Source organism: Camarhynchus parvulus, chromosome 7, assembly GCF_901933205.1.
Source record: "Camarhynchus parvulus chromosome 7, STF_HiC, whole genome shotgun sequence".
Classification (NCBI taxonomy): Eukaryota; Metazoa; Chordata; class Aves; order Passeriformes; family Thraupidae; genus Camarhynchus; species Camarhynchus parvulus.
Genome location: NC_044577.1, coordinates 7,901,012 through 7,919,244, shown reverse-complemented (window position 1 = coordinate 7,919,244; position 18,233 = coordinate 7,901,012). Strand labels below are relative to the sequence as shown.

General features: G+C 34.9%; 1 protein-coding gene across 1 annotated transcript in view; it reads right to left on the bottom strand.

The window, feature by feature from the left end:
• GLS (glutaminase) overlaps positions 1–18,233 on the bottom strand; it is a 59,777-nt gene that overhangs the window by 24,126 nt on the left and 17,418 nt on the right. Inside the window, 8 exon segments of the mRNA XM_030952917.1 lie at positions 805–897; positions 2,588–2,719; positions 3,827–4,003; positions 6,397–6,447; positions 6,991–7,057; positions 8,146–8,204; positions 8,452–8,484; positions 15,995–16,053. Coding sequence (XP_030808777.1) covers positions 805–897; positions 2,588–2,719; positions 3,827–4,003; positions 6,397–6,447; positions 6,991–7,057; positions 8,146–8,204; positions 8,452–8,484; positions 15,995–16,053 — 671 coding nt within the window.

The window sequence follows — 18,233 nt, the reverse complement described above, 5'->3', positions numbered from 1 at the left end:
ATTAGCGTACTTAAAGGAAAAAAAAATCCATACTTGCAGTCATTGCTAACAGACTCAAGTGTTTCAGATCTTCACATAAACTGTTAGTTTCTCTTTTCCACTTATAAAAAAATTAAATTCAAAACTGGGTAATTTTTAGATGCATACATGCAAATAGAAGCACTTTAATAATCATTCTACTGTACTGAAATTTTCATGCCTTAGTCAAAACACTAATGGTATTGAAAACAAAGAGGTTTTCCTTATCTCAATCCCCTCAAGCTCGTATCATTTGTAAATGCAGCTGGAGTGGATTCAGTTCATTCCCAGACACTGCTTACGCTGCTCCCTACATAGCAGGTTCTTGTCTGCAGCACTATTCATGCCTGAATTTACTGCCTGTGCAACTCTCAGCAGGTCGTGTGGTGTCAGAGATATTCTTGTGAAGATACAGCTAAACACAGATCTCGTGCGTTGCAGCACACACCAGAAAGGCTAAGCCCAGCAGCTGGTCAAGTCTTTATTAAAGGCAACCAGTACAGTAAAACTCTTGGAAACCTCCATCAGATACCATCTACCTAATCTAGGAGGGGGGATGAACTGCATGAAATGGAGTTACTAATCTAGTAATAAATTCTTCTAACACAAAACCCTGTGATAATGTGGTCCACCAGGTAAGTGTCCACTAATAATGTACACTAACTAGATGATGTGAAAGCTTTGATGCAATACATGTCATTGAGCAGTTTGGCACTTAGAGAAGAATTTGCCATGTTTCCTCTGAAGTCTATGAGCAATACTCACTGCAGACAGACAGTAACTTACCCGCTGATCACCTCCTTCTCTGCGAGGATCAAGCTTTTTTGCAAAGTGTCTCAAATTATCGTAGTTATGGAAATTGCACAAAGAAACCAGATCCTGCAAGCATTTAGAGAACTTGCATTATTATCTGCATGGGATAGCAAATGCTTCTCAATAATAATACTACCACTTACATTTTGCATCATATGCTAGTAACTTAAACCAGTAAGAAGGGAAGTTTATTTAATAAATTAATACCCATGTCCACAAGGCACTTTGAACATAATAGATAACAAATAGAATTTTATCAGGATAAAATTCTAATAATACCTTTATAATATCTTTTCTTCCTTCTTACAGAAGGACGAAACAAGGAGAAAATTTGCAAAATACCCATTTTCATAAATTCCTACTTGAAGACAATACTCTGCTAAATGAAGATTATTCAGGGTTTAGTCAGAGCTTTTTCAAACGTTTATGCAAAATTAACAATACCCAAACAGATTAATTAAGAGCAGCTTGCTTTCTCAGAGAACATCAGCTCTGTTTTATGCATCTTCCTAAATTCATGAACATTCCAGATGGGTCAAAAAAATGGCAGGAAAAAACTAACTCTGCCATTAGGTAAAACTCATATATCAACGGTTTGGAGTTTTAGATAAAAAAAGGGAGGAATTAAAAGCATAAATAAGCTATATGTAATCCTTCAGGAACAGAAAAACTTCGATCAAAAGGATGAAAGAAGGAAATGAGTGACCTAATGGATTCTCAATCAGTTTGAATTACAACATGAAAGGCTATAATTACAAAACTTGGCAATGCTGTTCTATTTTTAAAAGTGACTTGCATTCATGTTACTTGTATGCCACAATCATGTATCAGTTTTTAGGTCTCATTGCAATGCAGTAAATCCTTCACCTACTCCTCCATTCTAGGATTTAAAATTCAGTTACCAGACCATTTAATATGAAGATTTAAAGCACTTTAGAATCAGTAACTTCTTAATTTGAAACTGTGTAAATGTTAGATAAATAGAAGCATGAAAAGTTTTAACTGCTGCTCCACCTCCCATTTACAATTAAGCAATCATCATTACAAGGCAGTTTTAGGGAGAAAAAAGGAAGAAATTTTTTACATTCTCCTCTCCCACAAACCACCTTAATCATTACAAAGCCCTCCCCAAAAACTCTCCTGCTTCTAATGCTCCCATCAGCAGACTATACACAGTTCTTTCACTGGCTCAACATGAAGCCAGGAAGAGTTTGCCCAACATCTGGGTATCATCTATGAAGACATCTTTTATGTCACATGGTTTACAAAAATTAGCTTAAAAATACATCAGAATGGAAGTATTTCATTACAGTCTTTTTCTTTTATTGCAATGACATAAGAGTTGCATTTCCGGTGTTTTGAAAACTGCACTTTATGACAAGAGAGGGAAAAAAGTCTATAAATAGAGCTCTACAGTTTTTAATGCAATATACTGGAGTCCAGCACTTTCATTTCCCCATGAAGTGTTCCTTCTCAAAGCTTTTCCACAACAATTTCTCCAGTGTTTCTGGCATCATACTTCAGTGCTCACTGAAATCAAGTGCTATTTACTACTAAAAACCAAACATCTATTCTTAGACTTTCACCCTTGAATCAAATGAAACTTGCTATGTAGGGAACAATCAGAAATCACTATTTAATTGACTTAGATCTCAGCTATGCCAACTGAAACTCAGTAAACATCAGCTGCAAAAGCAAAAAAAACCCAGAAAACAAACCCAAACAACCAAAAAACCCCAAGGGCAATGGTGCTTACATGACAAAAGTGAATTCCTTTAACACTGTTGCCCATCTTGTCCAAAGGAGGTGACCAGCACATCAAGCCCATGACATTAGGAACAACCAGAAGAATCCCACCAGCAACTCCAGACTTGGCAGGAAGACCAACCTACAGAATAATCAGAGAATTACAGCCTCTGCAATTGTTCCTCACTATTGTAACACAATGCATCAGCATTTTCCTGAAGATTATTGTGTAGCATTAATAAAACGTGTATCTGGAAGGCCACTTGAAACTGGGAAAGCATAATTACTTATCTCTTTTTAGATAAACAATAACCGGATGCAGTTTGTGACAATCCAAGGTTCACAATCATAAAACTATTTGCTCACAGGAATACAGTGAGGCAATAATAGTGTGAAAGAAGATAATTTAAATCTGTTTTTTTTAAAAAAGTAATTATGACTAAGCAGTAATACACAAGTGTATGTCTCACAAATAGCTTGCAACAAGGTAGTAGAATGAAGCTGTAAAAATCTTGACTGGAAAAGGTAAAAAACAAAAAACCACAAGAAAATTGGAAAGTATCTGTGACATCATACAATAACCGACTTATTTACAATCTGAACAAAGGCATTACTTTTTTCAATAGGAACTAACATGCCACATATCCTCACAGCTCTCCAAGCAGCAACTTTTATGTCACACAATGCACCATAATCAATTTTACGTGTATGCAGTAAGGAAAAACTAAAAATGCTGCAAAAAATATTGAAAGCATAAGATAACATTCCATCTTGAATTATAAACATGTAAGGAACACACTGCTAGAAAACAGGGGCACAGTACATGTGCTGTGTGTGACAGCCATTTTCACACATATAAAGACAATTTCTGAGCCTGAGTTACTGAAGAAAAAACAACTGTCTGCAAAGGCTTTATGCTATCCTTGACTCCCATATAGCAGGATTTCTTCAGCCATGTTTTCAGTTCCTGTTGCTCTCATGAAGAGCCTTTCCTAAGGAACAGCATTTATGTTTTGATATGAAAAGGATTCCCAGAAGTGAAGCCAGAGTGCTCTAAGGTATGTGACACTAGCAGTGTCATGAATCCTAGGTGAGTTTTTTCCCTTACAGTGTGCTCAATTTCTAAATAATTCATGTAACACCCTCTCCTCTGCCTCAAAAGCAAGGAAGTAACCCCTAAAACATAGGAAAAAAATAGCAGAAATTAACCTTCCTGGTCAGCTGTAATTAAAACCTGTAAAGTACTTACATGGAAGGCAAACTGCCCTGAAAAGTCATACATGCCACAGGAATGCATCAAACTCAAGGTATTCCGGACTGCCTCGGGGCTCAGGACTCTCTCACCAGTGATTGGGCAAAAGCCACCATTGGCCAGGGTTGCTGCCATCACACTTGCTGACTCACATGTTACTTCTATTGAGCAAAGCTTATGGAAAAGAAATAGAGATTATAAGCACTGGTACTTCTAGCACAGTAAGGCCAACTACAGCAGGATCAACAAAATACTGAAATCTTAAAATAACATCTCAGAATCACCTGTAGCATAACATTTCTTACAGATTACGCTAGTAGCATCAATTACTACAGTCTGTATCTTTGTACTATAAAGATCCCAGTGACAGTGTTTGTAAGCCCTCTTAAAAGCTGGGGACAGTATTTTTATGGGTTAGTGTCTCTGCTTGATTCCTCCCCCCACCCCCCTTATGTTCCTTTGAGAGGAAGAGGTCTGTAAAACAATCTCTAAAAAAGTATTTTGCATCGGCTTAAATGGCAAAGCCACAGAATGACTGGTTTTTTTTTTCAATTTGAGCTTGTTTCGTGTGGTGGGTTCTTTTTATTTTAAAGCCTTAGAAGATCCCACACATTACTAGAAGTACAATTTAAAGCTGCAAATTCTAGCACATGCAAGTGTTAATTCCAGCACTTCCTGCTGATGCAGCCTTATTTCACCTTTCTCATATTTAATTTCTTATATAGTAATGATACAACCACACCATAGTTTTTCCCAGGATCCCTGCTTCAGTACAGACTATACATACTTTGGTGACACATCAGGAAATGTGATAAGATGCCATCACCTGATGCTGCCTCATTTCTGCAGAAACCAAAAGATAAGTTGGTTTCAACCTGAAGCTGAAATGCTGCTCTAAAAAGTAAACAAACTAGTGCTCCTATTCTTGTTTCTGCCAAACAGTCATTACATGATACTTCATGAAGTTACCTAAGCCACGTTTGCATGAGTAGTTACTACCTGGAATTCTTATTTTCCGGGTGCCAAACTCAATACATCCTAGTCCAATCAACTGGAGTTGCAAATCAAGAGATTGTCAGAGACGCATCTAAAATGGCAACTGTGTTTTAAACATATGAAGTATTACATAATATCACCTACTTTCAAAAAAAAAATTGTTTCTAGGTTCTCAGTTTAAGCACCTGCATTCTGTACCTCGTTTGTCTAAACTGAGAATAATCCATCCTCACTTTACAGAGATAATAGGCAAATACGTTTATTCCTGCTCAGAAAGTTCCCAGTCACAAAAGGGAGGAAGGAGCATTACAGAAAACCCAAAGAAAAGAAATAACTAGACTTTTAAGTAGGATCTGAGTGTTGGAAAGGTAAGCATTGTACCCTAACAGGAAAAGAGAAATGCTGCTCGTGTATGAGCTACCCTTTTCCTGAGCATGGAGTGAAAAGGGGATTTTTCAAGGGAAAAAAGAAAGAATGACACATGGTCATTAAATCAGAGATCAGAATGCACAAAAATGAGGCCAAATTAAAACACATCAGAAAAGTAAGCTTTAGCATTTCTTATCGTATGAATAGCTTCCACTTAGAAAATACATCAGGCAGTGGGATACAAGGCATTTAAAAAGCATTTTTACACAGTAAATTCAAGTAAATTACACATTGTCTTCTGTCACAAGTTCAGAATAGACTATTAGCTTGTACCTAGTTTCTAACTCAACAGGATGTCAACTACAGCTAATCACACACACCTTACTTCATAAACACTCATCCAATCTAAATATAAGAGAGCAGGTGCATCCCCACACAAAAAACTCAAATAAAATTTGCATTTTGAAAATAATGGCTTATAATTTGCATAAGTAACAGCAAGTGTCCAAGTCAAAAACAGATTTTGAGAACTCTGTATTTCCTCTTTTAAATTCTCCCAGATGAAGTGAATCAGTAACACAACTTGAACTGCCTCTTGAGAACAAAGCACAGCAGGGCTGAGTTGTGAGCATTTAAACATTAGGAAACCCTTACTGAGGAAATACCTCACACTTGCAAGTTCTCATTTTGTGACAGTTGTAAATGACTTGCTGAAAGTGAAAAAGAAAAGGGGGGGAGGGGGAGAAAAAATACATATATTCTTACTCAAAAGCATTGAATGAAACCAAAAGGAGGTGATATTCCCATTTCTTCCCTTGTAGCACTCCCTCAAGCCTACAGCTCAGCATGCACTCTCCAGTCCCAGAGGTTAAACTACTTCACAGCACCATAAGAAGCAGCAACCCAAAGAGGAAGTGTTTCGTCAAACTCACTGAGGTTATACAAGACATTTCAAGCTTCTAACTTCAAGTGGTTTAAAGACTATTGCTAGTTTGTATTAGCAACAAAGACAGCTGAGTAGATCACCTAAAAAAAGCAAATCTGGGTACATCAAACATACATCTGTCATTTCCAGAGTTGAACAGAAGCTGACATTTAACTGCACGTCATTAAAGCCTCCATGTCTAGGCACAAATCAGCTTCTACTGCTTATAATAGCAATTCTAAGCCTATGGTTGAGTCTCAATTTTAAAGTCAGTTACCTGAAAATAGAAGTCTAGTATAGCAACCATATCCGTGCCTTCAGGAAAGCACTGAGGAAGAAAAAGAAAGAGTGTTTAGATAAAATCATTGGTTTTTTAAGTATCACTTTTAGCTAGACATAACTTTAGCTACACTGTTGTCAGCATACTAAGCGTTAGGTGTATTTTAATATAAATGTTTAAATGTAGTAAGTAGAAATACTCACTGACATCAGACAAAAAAAACATAGTGCAGCAATATCAATAAACTAGGTACTAAAATATTTTTCAGTATAGTTTTTAACATCTTTAAATAAGCAAATGGAAAAATGCATCCAGGAGTTTTATAAAGTCACCTCTACAGCACAGATTATACATTTTACAACAAATAAAACAAATTACCATGACTGTGTTACTAAAAAATATTTAGAGGTATTTTATTAGAATGGTATAAATATCACACTTTTTAAATGACAGCATTTGAATAACACTTGTAAGACATATCCTGTATGAATTTGTACCATACTGTACTTAAAATAAATTAAAAGTCTTCACAGACTACAAATAAAACCCTGCATATCATCTTCAAAATACACTTAAGAAAAAAAAAGTAACCTTTTTTTCTTTCAAGTAATAGCCAATTGCAAAGTTTCTATCTCCACTCTCTCTTTCAGACTGGAACCTAAAAGAGAAAAAAAAGAAAAAAAAAAGACAAGGCAACATGTCAGACTTTCCAAAAAAACCCCAAAAATCGCTGAACTCAAGATGTATAATGTAATTCAGTAAAATTCCATGTAAAGGATCCATCACTTCTGAACACAAATATTCTACTAATGGGACAGAAGTGGCCACAGCAGCTCATCCCAGTTCACTCAGCTGGAGTGAATCAGCACTGACATCCAAATACACACAGTACTGGTTACCTACACAACGCAAGCTGACTTGGAGAGAAAGCAAAGGAAGGCAAAATCCTCATCCTGGAAGCATTTCTAAATAGGCCAGAGCAGGATGGACTATCCCACACTGGGACAGTGGAAGGGTCACTGTTCCCTGCCCAAAGCACAGGAATGCGAGGATCACACAGCAGGTCAGACAAATGGCTGCACTCCTTACTGGGATGACTGAGGTAAGGATGAAACCTAAAGGAGGAACACTTGCCTGGTTCCTTCTGCAGCACACACCTTTTACTGAAACAAAGCTCAGGAAAACGGCGCTGCACATGCACTGCAGCTGGCAACCTGGAAGCAACTCTGCTAAAGGGAATCTTCATGATTTACCCTGTGCTGCCTGAAAAAGCTCTCAAGATTTTTAGAACATTATACACTGAGTTTATGAGGGGAACTGTTTGTTTGAGAAAAGAATTTAAATATGCAAAATAAAAAAGCAGAAGGAGTCCCAGCTGTATCAACTATGCTTCCTAAACATTTGCTATGCAGCCATCAACATGCAGAGTTTAATTTTTAATATGAATGCCAGGAAGAGAAGAGTTGCACTTACAGCTCTCATTGCCATAGCACCAACAGAGCACTAAGACAGAATAATGACATTTTCAAAGAGGTAACCAACAGTTTTAGGTGAAATTTTGCCCCACCAATGTCAGAGACATGCACAACTTTGGTTGTAAATTGTTAAGTGAAAAACACCCTCCAGTAAAAGGGATGAAATGCTGGTTGAAATGCAAATAACTGAACTTTGTCATAGGCTCAAAATATCAGTTATCAGTTGAACCACTTTCCACCTAACCTTAGTAAGTGAATAAAAAATACTTACGTAGCATTACTGAATCCAACATACTCATTACCAGCCATTTTATTCATGAACTGCATCACCTGTCAAAGACAAGGAAAAGCAATATTTTTACATATAAAAAGGTTATGAACTTTCAACCCAGCCTTACCCAAAATCCAGCAACACCATTTTATAAATGCAATACAAATAACTAAATGTTTAAGCAACCAAGTACATCTACAAAGACAAAGCCCAGGCTATGACTAAAATTTCACTTTCAATTCCCTTGCCATCTTTAACTTTTAAACTGAAGTTAGTTAAAAAAGGGAAGTTATAATGTTAACTTACGTAGTCAAATTTTTCTGCGTTATTTGCTCCTTGCTGCAAGAAAAGAAAAAATAATTTACAAAAATTGTTAACAAAGGAGCAAAGTTAGTTCACTTAACAGTATTAGGATTTTAATGCACGTAACTAAGGTATGAGTCTAATTAAGAATAAGGTACTACAATCACTTCATAGATTAATGAAAAAATTTAAATGTTAGATAAGTAAATCTTTAATTATCATTTAAATAATCCTATGCATCTTAAACACCTGTATGCTGGAGATTAATTTAAATTGGAAAAGGTATGCTTTATTTTAAGTGCTCTCTATTCAACTTTACATGCTTAGCATAAGTAAATGAGTAGTTAAAGCAAAAAAATACAAAAGTAACTACAAACAGGATCATTACAGTAAAAACACTAACTTTTTATAGATTAGTAAGGCAAAGGTATTCTCATATTACCAACAGAGCTGAGCACAGGGAGGTTCAGGCTACTTAAGTTAAAATATTTCCACAGCCAGTGCCCAAACTAAGAATTTAGACTGAAGACTCAAAATGAAGTGTTACCCTAACTATGAAAATAAATGCAATTAATTTAAAAATATCTGATTAATGTCCTAACTATTAATAATTGTTGAACAGCTAGAAAAATAGAATTTTCCATCATAGGCACATGATTGTGCTAAAAATGTACAGAAAAACCTAAATCCAACTTAATAAGGATGACAGTGGAACTTAATTCTTAGGGTGGGCTTGGTTTGGGTTTTTCAGGGAGGATGAGGGTTGTTATTTTGAGGATTTTTTTTTTCCTCCCTTGTTCAAGTACATTCTCAAATTTAGTAGCTGCCAGTTAAAGACATTAATTTTTTAGAGGTCTCTGATAGGTGACCTTTCACAAATTCCCATAGAAGGAGATTCAAAGACGAGTGGGAGGTAAAAAATAGCACATGGTCCACTGGGGGGAGTTTTAAATTTTTTTTAAGTAGCCAAGTAGAATTTTTGGAGGAAGTTTAAAACCCAATGGCATCGCATACACAAGTGGAAACAATGTATCTGGAGAAGATGTTTTAATACAGAATTTTAATATTAAAGACATTCTATTTAGAATAACAAGACTCTAACAAATCTCAAACAATTCAAGACGCTATTTGCACTGTGTTTAGTGTGGGGATGGGGAAGAAAGTGGAAAAAACAGAAGCTTTATATCAACCAGTATTTTACTTAATGAAATGCATAAAGCCAGTCTCATTTCCCACTCTGTATGTGGATTAGGGTGTGCAGATAATCTTGGAAGCCCATGCTTCAGCTCATCTACAAGAGGATGTGCAGACACACACGTACAATCTCTGGTGAAAGGAGCACCACACTGTTCTCTCAAAATTATGTGCCAGTGGTTACCTTATGTTTAAAGGCTAATAACCTCACTCCTAAAGGCAATAAACTCTAGCTAATTTGCAATTAGATAAAAAAATGCATGACACATTTCATCAAAATGTTCCTGTATAATATACCAGAACACAAATCTTAAAAATTTAACTCCAAATCTGTTCAATGAAAAATAATTAAAAGAAGAAATTACCAACTTCATTGAACTGTTGCAGTTGTCAAAATATTCCATAGATCCTAATGCTGTAAAATATGTAACAACATTTAAACCACAAAAACCTTTTTAACCTTTCAAATGCACAATGAACATCTTTTTCTGGGAAAGTGGGTCAGCATTAGTTATGGGATGCTGCATTGATAATTGTATGGTTAGACATGTATAATAAATTGAAACAGGTTCTTTTGTTAAAAAAAAGAAGAGGGAGAAAGGGATCATGCTTTCTGCAAAAATATAAATACACAATACTTCACTTTTTTGTTCTGCCCAGTGGAAAAAAATATTCCCTCAATAAAAACATGGCTTGACCAGCAGCACATAAAATTGGTGGGCAAGAGACTCAATGCAAACTTTTTCCACATCGACTTCTTATAAAAAAGGTTCCTTTTAAAGTTCCAAACTAAACTCATATTTTGGGAAGAAAATCTTCTGCACACTAAGCCAGATGATGTGCTTTTAGTCCTTGATGTTCCACGCACTTGTAGAGGTATTTCACAGCACGCACAAAAGCATTGTCACTGAAACCAGACTGCTCATACACCTGAACTATTTGCTGAAGCAATCACATGATCAAAACCTCAGCAGGGATTTACTACAACGTTACTGAAGTAAGAAAATCTGCTTCCATACGCATGATGACTAAAAACCCCAACAGATTATTTCCCCTCTTCCAGCAGCTGACAGAGGTGTCCTGCTCCTCCTAAAAAGCTGAAGAGACACAGTGGCAACACACATTCTATGATTAAAATTCAATTGCAAATAAAAAATCCTAACATTCAGAGTACTGAGCAGCTTTTCCATAATAATTTAAACAAATATAAAGGCACAAGGGAACTTCTGCTCTTCCACAAGGGCTTCTTATTTCAAGCTTGACTGTAAAAACCTATGAGTTTGGGGCACAACATTTCTTAAATAGCATTTTTAAAGTTCAGAAGCAATTCAACTGTCTAGAACATCAAAAAAAAAATTCCATGCACTAAACTCCACAAACACTTTGTACATTTACTGGAACATGTTCATATACACACTTATACATGCTTGTGTGTATATGCATATGAAAAAACATTTCTAAATGAATACAAAATTAAATTTACAATGTTAAGACTGAAGCAGTTTGATAGGCAGAAAATTCAAACTTCCAGAAGACAGCTCAATACAATTTTGTAAAGACTTAAAACCCCAATGGATACTATGGCTCTATGGCTGTCAATCATAAATTTGAATTTTTTGACTGTGTCAGGTTTTAGTGATCTTCCCTTTTTTTTTTTTTTTTCTAAAAAAGGTACTTGTACTGTATTACTTGTATTTCTACTAAAACATATAAACAATTGCAAAAGCTACATGTCTACATAGGAAAGAGAGACCCACAGATACTTACCAGAGCTTGCAACAACAGAATTAGGCAAAATTTATTAGAAAAGTAGTTAATATTCGCCACTTTTCATTATCAACACTGTTTCTATGATTAGACCATATAAGCTCTTACCACGTGTCTCTCGTTAAAGCAATTTCTCAATTTTGAACCTAAGCAAAACTAATAAAAACACCTGCACCATGAGAAGTTTATAATCTTTGAATAATAGAATATTATTTAAAAATTAATTTTTGGAATATTTAAAGCCAAATTTATAATCTAACACTATACTGTAATGAAAATATCCAGAAATAAAAAATCATAATTCTATGTCAGAGTGCAATAAAACTTTTTTTTAAACACGTCTGCATTTTTCACGAAGTTAATTACTAATGTCTTTATTTTAGCCTTCTCTACTTACACACTTTTTATATTTTATTTGTTAAGATGGTCCTATTCTGTTAGAACTGGTGTCTTCACAGTTTAGTGTACCATTTTCAGCTCTGAAATACTTGAGAGTACACTGCGACAGACAATATTTGACCTAAGACCAACACTACCTAAATTTCAAACACCTGTAAGATGTTTTTGTACCCTTCACTTCTGTGCACATGTGACCACTTAACACATGTTATTTCACAGAACCTACTACATATTCTATCTCAGATAACCTCCAATATACTTGAGTTTTAATAAAAAGTGGAGAAGAACATGGATATAATTCTACCCAAATTAGTTACCATAAGAAGATTAGTAACCTAGGAAGAGAGGCAATGTCACCAAAGTGAAGACAAATATCTGGCAGAGAAGATCACAACACCAACACATTGTAAAGTGGTTTGTATGCACATTCACACATCACTCTCTCAGGAAGGATAACTCCAGTGACAGCATAAAGCAATTAAGCTAAATCGGTACTATTCATTGTAATTGTATTGTCAAATAAACCATGCATTTCCCACCTCTCACGTATTGAACTGTAACTGCATAGGTTTCCTAATAACTGAATCCTGACAGCAAACAGACCCTTGGCACAGCTAGACAGGATTTTTCTACCACTCTTCGCCTCATTTGTTTTGTGATTTATCAGCATATTTACAAAGTTCTTAAATATATCTCAACTCTCTCCATGCTTGATATTAAAAAAATAAGCTTCCACTGAACTAAGGTTTTTTAAGGGTAAGAAAGATGAGCATTTTCATTTTTTTGTACAGCAAGTTTTTTGCAAAAGCTATGAATTTTGCTATTGCCAGCATGTCTAAATGCTTCCCATATAATCCAAGACTAGAGCACACCTCCCTTCAGTGAGCATTCCACTCCTAAAAAAGGTCCTGCATGTGGCTACCAGCACTTAGAAGATCTAAAGATGCTGTATTTGCCTGAACCTTTGCTGTTAGGTTAGGAAAACTTTTATCTACAGATGGAATGTTAAAGCATACAATAAAAATTATTTAATATTAATCCCTTGTCCTCTGGTGATTCCACCCACAGCCATCTGCCTTCTTCCACATATTTCTATCTGAACCCTTCCTCTTCCTCTCACCTGCACTTCTAATGTGACAGTCAGTAAAGGTAATGTGGAAGTGGGAAGTTCCTGACAAAACCACTGATATTCCTGGAGTTGACAAGCTTTGAGAATTGAGTTTAAGGTTTAAGAAAACTTAAGAGACCAAAGCAGTACAATCTATCCATACTACAGTCAATAAAGACTTTTCCCAGCCAATGTGATGTACAGAAAGCTGCACTGGATCTGTACTCAATCCGTACAGGAGTTGCATTACCTTCTTTCAAGCACCTGTATTTCCTCGGAGACATGATAAAAATTACCGTTTTATCTCATACCACTTTTCTATAAACTCCTGTAATTGCCCCTACAATTTTATTTTGATAAAAATTATTTGAAAATTGTTGTAACTATGTCATTTATATAACTAGTAATACAGGCAAATGGCTGTACAATTATCAACAAGGGAAAAGGTCCTCAGCGGGGTTTTTTTTAACTTTATTTCATTAAAAGTGACCTGCAGGATGTCCTTTTGCTAAAGCGTTTTTATTGTAGACACATGCTTTAAAGTGCTGGAACAGTCTGTGGAGTGTAATGCATGTACAATTAGAACAGGGGCAGGGGTTAAGGCACCAAAATGTAAATACAGCATAGTCCCAAACACAGGGCAGTTGGAAAATCACTTAAGATGGCAGGAGTAGGATACAGCGCTGCCTAAGTAACTCAAACAAACCTGTCACTTAACATGCACATACCCCTAATTATTTATTATTATGGATTGCAAAGACAATGTAACATTATAGTTTAGGTCCCTGATCTGTTCCAAGGCAGGAACACCAAATTCTGACAGCATTCAGAACTGCTGGGTATGTGATGGTAAGAGCCTTTTTTAATCCTAAAATGTTAACATATTACAGGTTAATATTCTGATAGAGATTACTCCAAGCATCATCCCTCATCCACAGTCATAATCTGTGCCAGGCTCCAAGGACAGCTGGGTGCAAGATCACATCTACTAACAGCCGCTCAACTCAGTACAATGTGTGAGAACCTTGAAAGAGTTCTTAGATCCATTTCTCAGAGAGAGATAATGAATCTCAAAGGAGGTAAAAGCATTCCTAACCACAAAATACAGCAACAATCTCTCTGTAGTTATTAACATGCTATAGTTATCTAAATCTGCAAAACACAGTGAATTTAAATTTTCTTGTACTTTAAGAGCCATACACTGCCTTCGAGACATGTAACACCTTAAATAAAATTAATAAATGCAGAGGAATTGAGGGCAAAACATGAGTTAATGAAGCCACCTTTTTCAGAAAAAAGGTAAGTTTGATATTAGATCAATACAAATGTGAATTATGCAATTCACAGGTTAGTAGGAATAATGTTAAGTTGCAGATTGTAAAGAAGTTACTTCACAAAAATTACAATTACTAAGTAGTTTTGTACTGGTGACCCTCTATGTAATTGTCTTCAGAATATATTTAGCTTGGTTAGTTATTCAAATGATAAATGGTATCTTAGTGAAAGCAGTACAGAAAAGCTACATTTAATCACACTGAGAACAAATAATGGTGTGATAAGATACGAGTCCACCAGACGTGCAGTTACCACATGCAGAAATGTTAGTGCAATGCATTACTCTTTATAAGAACATTACAGAAAAAACCCAAATAAAAGTTTAAAAAAAGCCACCCAGCAAAATCCTTCTAACAAATAGCACAGTTGCATGCATTAAACAAATCCATGTTATCTATCCAGAAGTACACCATTTATCAAGGACTACGTGCCTTCTACAAGAGGCACATGTTTTTGTTTTGCCTTATAATCAGTAGGGCATGTTGGAGTTGGACTAACATTTTAACATTTCAGACAAATGTGTTAAGTCAGATTTTAAAATTCACTGTTATCCAAGTGAATTTCAATGCTCAGTCAACCTTTAAAAAATATTAAATGTGAATAAATTTACCTGTCATACTTAAGGCCATTTTCTTTCACCTACAGCTATCAAAGATAAATGTCTTTAAGCAGGAGTTCTTACACCTTCTTTAAATAAAAAATAATAGAAAATCATGATCTAAGTAATTTTAAAATCAACGATTTAGAAATATGGGGTAGGAAACACACTCTAGCTAATGGACTTGGAAATGCAACCAAGAAACAGGTTGTAAGCAAGACTTTTGGACCTCTGAAGTAACAGTATCAAATTTACTACTCAAAAATTCCAGGGGACTGACATGTTCCCCAGAACTCTATGCAGGTACCCTTAGGAAGAAAAAAGTAATTTTTTGTACCTGTGGCTACTAAAACCAGCAGAAAATACAAGTCAAGTATCAGGCAAACATTAACATCACATGGAGTTTATACCATTAACAACTTCAAGACATTTATACAGCTGTTCTAGGAAAAACATAAAATACAGCTTTCCAAAAGTATCAAGATCATGGACTAAAGATGTAAAGTCATTCAGACCTGTTGTGCTTGGCAAAATAAGTTCCTGTTTTCAAACACTCTTGTTTAGGAAAGCACACTTACAAGCCAACAGTAACTATGTACCACAGAAGCTCAACATAATTTAGTGGTGCAGGATGTTAATATCATACAAATTCAACATAAGACTGACATTCAGATATAGCAGCATTGCTCATGTACAAATTACAGCATCTTCCATTTCTTCTGCACTGCAAGAAACACTCTTGTAACTGTAAGCTCTTTAAGAGCACTTAGACACTCAGAAATGTACTTCTGAGTTCTATAAAGTATATTCCTGAGAAAAATACTACCTCAGCAATTAACAAGTAGAAGGCAACACTCTCAAGAGAATATCAAGTGTTGTGCAGATAAAGAAGAAAACAAATCTAATACCATCAAGGAAAAAGAGTATTTCAGATGCACTGATACTTGTTAGAAACTGCTATTCTAACACTGCATTGACTTGGAAGGGTTACAATTCCCAAAATATCAGAGTTTGTCTACCTGCCAATGAGTAAAGTGCCATCCGATATTGCAGACAAAAATCAAATATAGTTTATAATCTGCACATTACATTTTTTCTACATTCTACTAAAATACTCAGAGAGAAACTAAAAATTAACTTTTTACCTTGATTAAAGATGTGATCACAATTGCTCCAGCATTCACCATAGGGTTATGAGGCCTGTCTGTGAAATAGTTTTCAATTACAAATATATTCCAAGACATGTTTGTCACACAAAACCAGTCAAGTGCCTAAGTGAAAAATTATTCTAGATTTAAATATGAAGATTTAAGAGTGAAAAGCTACTATTACAGAATAGCAATTACATAATCTTAAACAGTTCAAAAATACTGTAATCCAACACTATACACATTATTTTATAATTCTGAGCACAATATTTTACAGCTTAGAACATAGCCTTATGCTACTCAACAATCCAGTAATTTTTTTTTGTTTGGTATCACTTCTTTTCTTGAAAATTACAAATCCTCTTCATTTCAGAATTTAGCTTACTTCATAGCTGACTTGCACATACTGCTTACTTACATTTTCCTTTTTCCCACTGATCTCCATATTAACAGTATATTTGCATTCCCAAGTTGTTCTTGGCTGCTGAATAAATCACCTTCTTTTGTATCTCCTTTTTCTAAAAAAACCTCTCATCAGCCATCTTACTTTTCCCAAATAATCTACCTTCCATGAATTACCCTTTTCTCTTATAACTAACATTTTTGATGTGCCTTTTAACTAGGATGTTGACTTCTGAGCATTGTGGTACCTGAAAACTTCAAACAATTCTCAATACACTAATACTATGACAGATTTGAATTCTTTATTTGCTGTTCTTTTACCTCCAAATCTGAAATAATATTGATTTAAAAACTGCACAAAAGGTGTCCACTATTTTTATGTATGATGTACAAACAAGGACTCTAAGAGAAATTTGAGATTATTTGGGTTTTTTAGATGAGTCTGATATTTGCAGCATACACATATATTCCCATAAAAATTACACTGGTTATGGTCAATGGCACTTAGCTATCTATGACTATCAGTCAATCTTCAAAAACAAGTTTTAAAAGTCAATATTCATAATCCTGCAGAAGTTTCCAAATTTCCACTGCAAAGCACAGATCATACTCAAAACACAGCAACAGCTTTTTGTTGTAAGTTGGCATTTTTATCTGTAATTTAAAACTGTCTTAAAATATTCTTCATTCTTTCCAGCTGGAATCTCAATACTAGTAAACAATGAAATGCAAGAATATCCTGTTTTAGGAATCTTCCATATAGTTAGTACAGAAAAAACACCTTCAGATGCATAAACAGTTTTCAAACACTTGTGTACCACTTCATAAAATCTGGATTACAAACATGAAATTTAACTGTGTCTGAATATTTAGAAAGTAAATAGATTAAATACATTTTTTTAACTTTCAAATCTGGTCTTCAAAGTATTTATGGATGTTCAAACTGACAAATATTCCACAAATCTGAAGGTCATATAGTGGTTTAAATCTACAAGCGTGGATTTAATCTTTTAAATCCTTCTCTTCCTTCACTTGGAGAAACTCAGTCTCCCTTTCTCACACTATTATTGAAATGTTTCTATTTATTAGACTTCTACTTTCTGTTTTAGTCTTTTCTTAAGGACTGTATAAAAGGCCATCTGTAAAAGAGGTCAGTTCCAGCACTTTTCTTCTCATGTCTATCAGCCACAGAAGCACATACTTAAAAACTAAATTTTCTATCATGTCAATTAAGTCTTCTTGTGTTCAAGTCTATTAATTTCATGCTCATTGGCCAAAATTTCAATTGTCCAAATTCCCTTATGCACAACAGCCTTACAAACACTCTTGAAGTATAACAGTAATGTAAAAGACCACAGCCCCCCAATTCATCTTCTCCAATAGTTCAATTTTAAAAGTAGCAATAAAAGAAAATTACTACACTTGGTCATGTTATTAAAATGAGAGTATATAGAATATCTATATTAGTTCAAAGGAATTAAGGGGCAATTTTCAGCACCACCAAAGCTTTTTTTATAGTAGAGCTTTTGTAGGATATGAAAGACAAGTCTTCACACTGTACAACACTGTATTTGGAAAAACAAAGAAAGCAAAAACAAGATAGCATAACTTGACAAAATGCTTAATCCTCTCTTGGCAATGTATTCCTACATTGTTATTTCATCACCATTTACTAACATAATAAAAGAGAAGAAATAAATTGCAAATATATATTCTAATTTTAAGTGTGGAAAGAGAATTTTAAGGTATAAATAAATAAATTTTATATAAATCACTTGCATGTGTTTAAACATAATAAATATAATTAGGTATCATTAATATATTAATACTACAG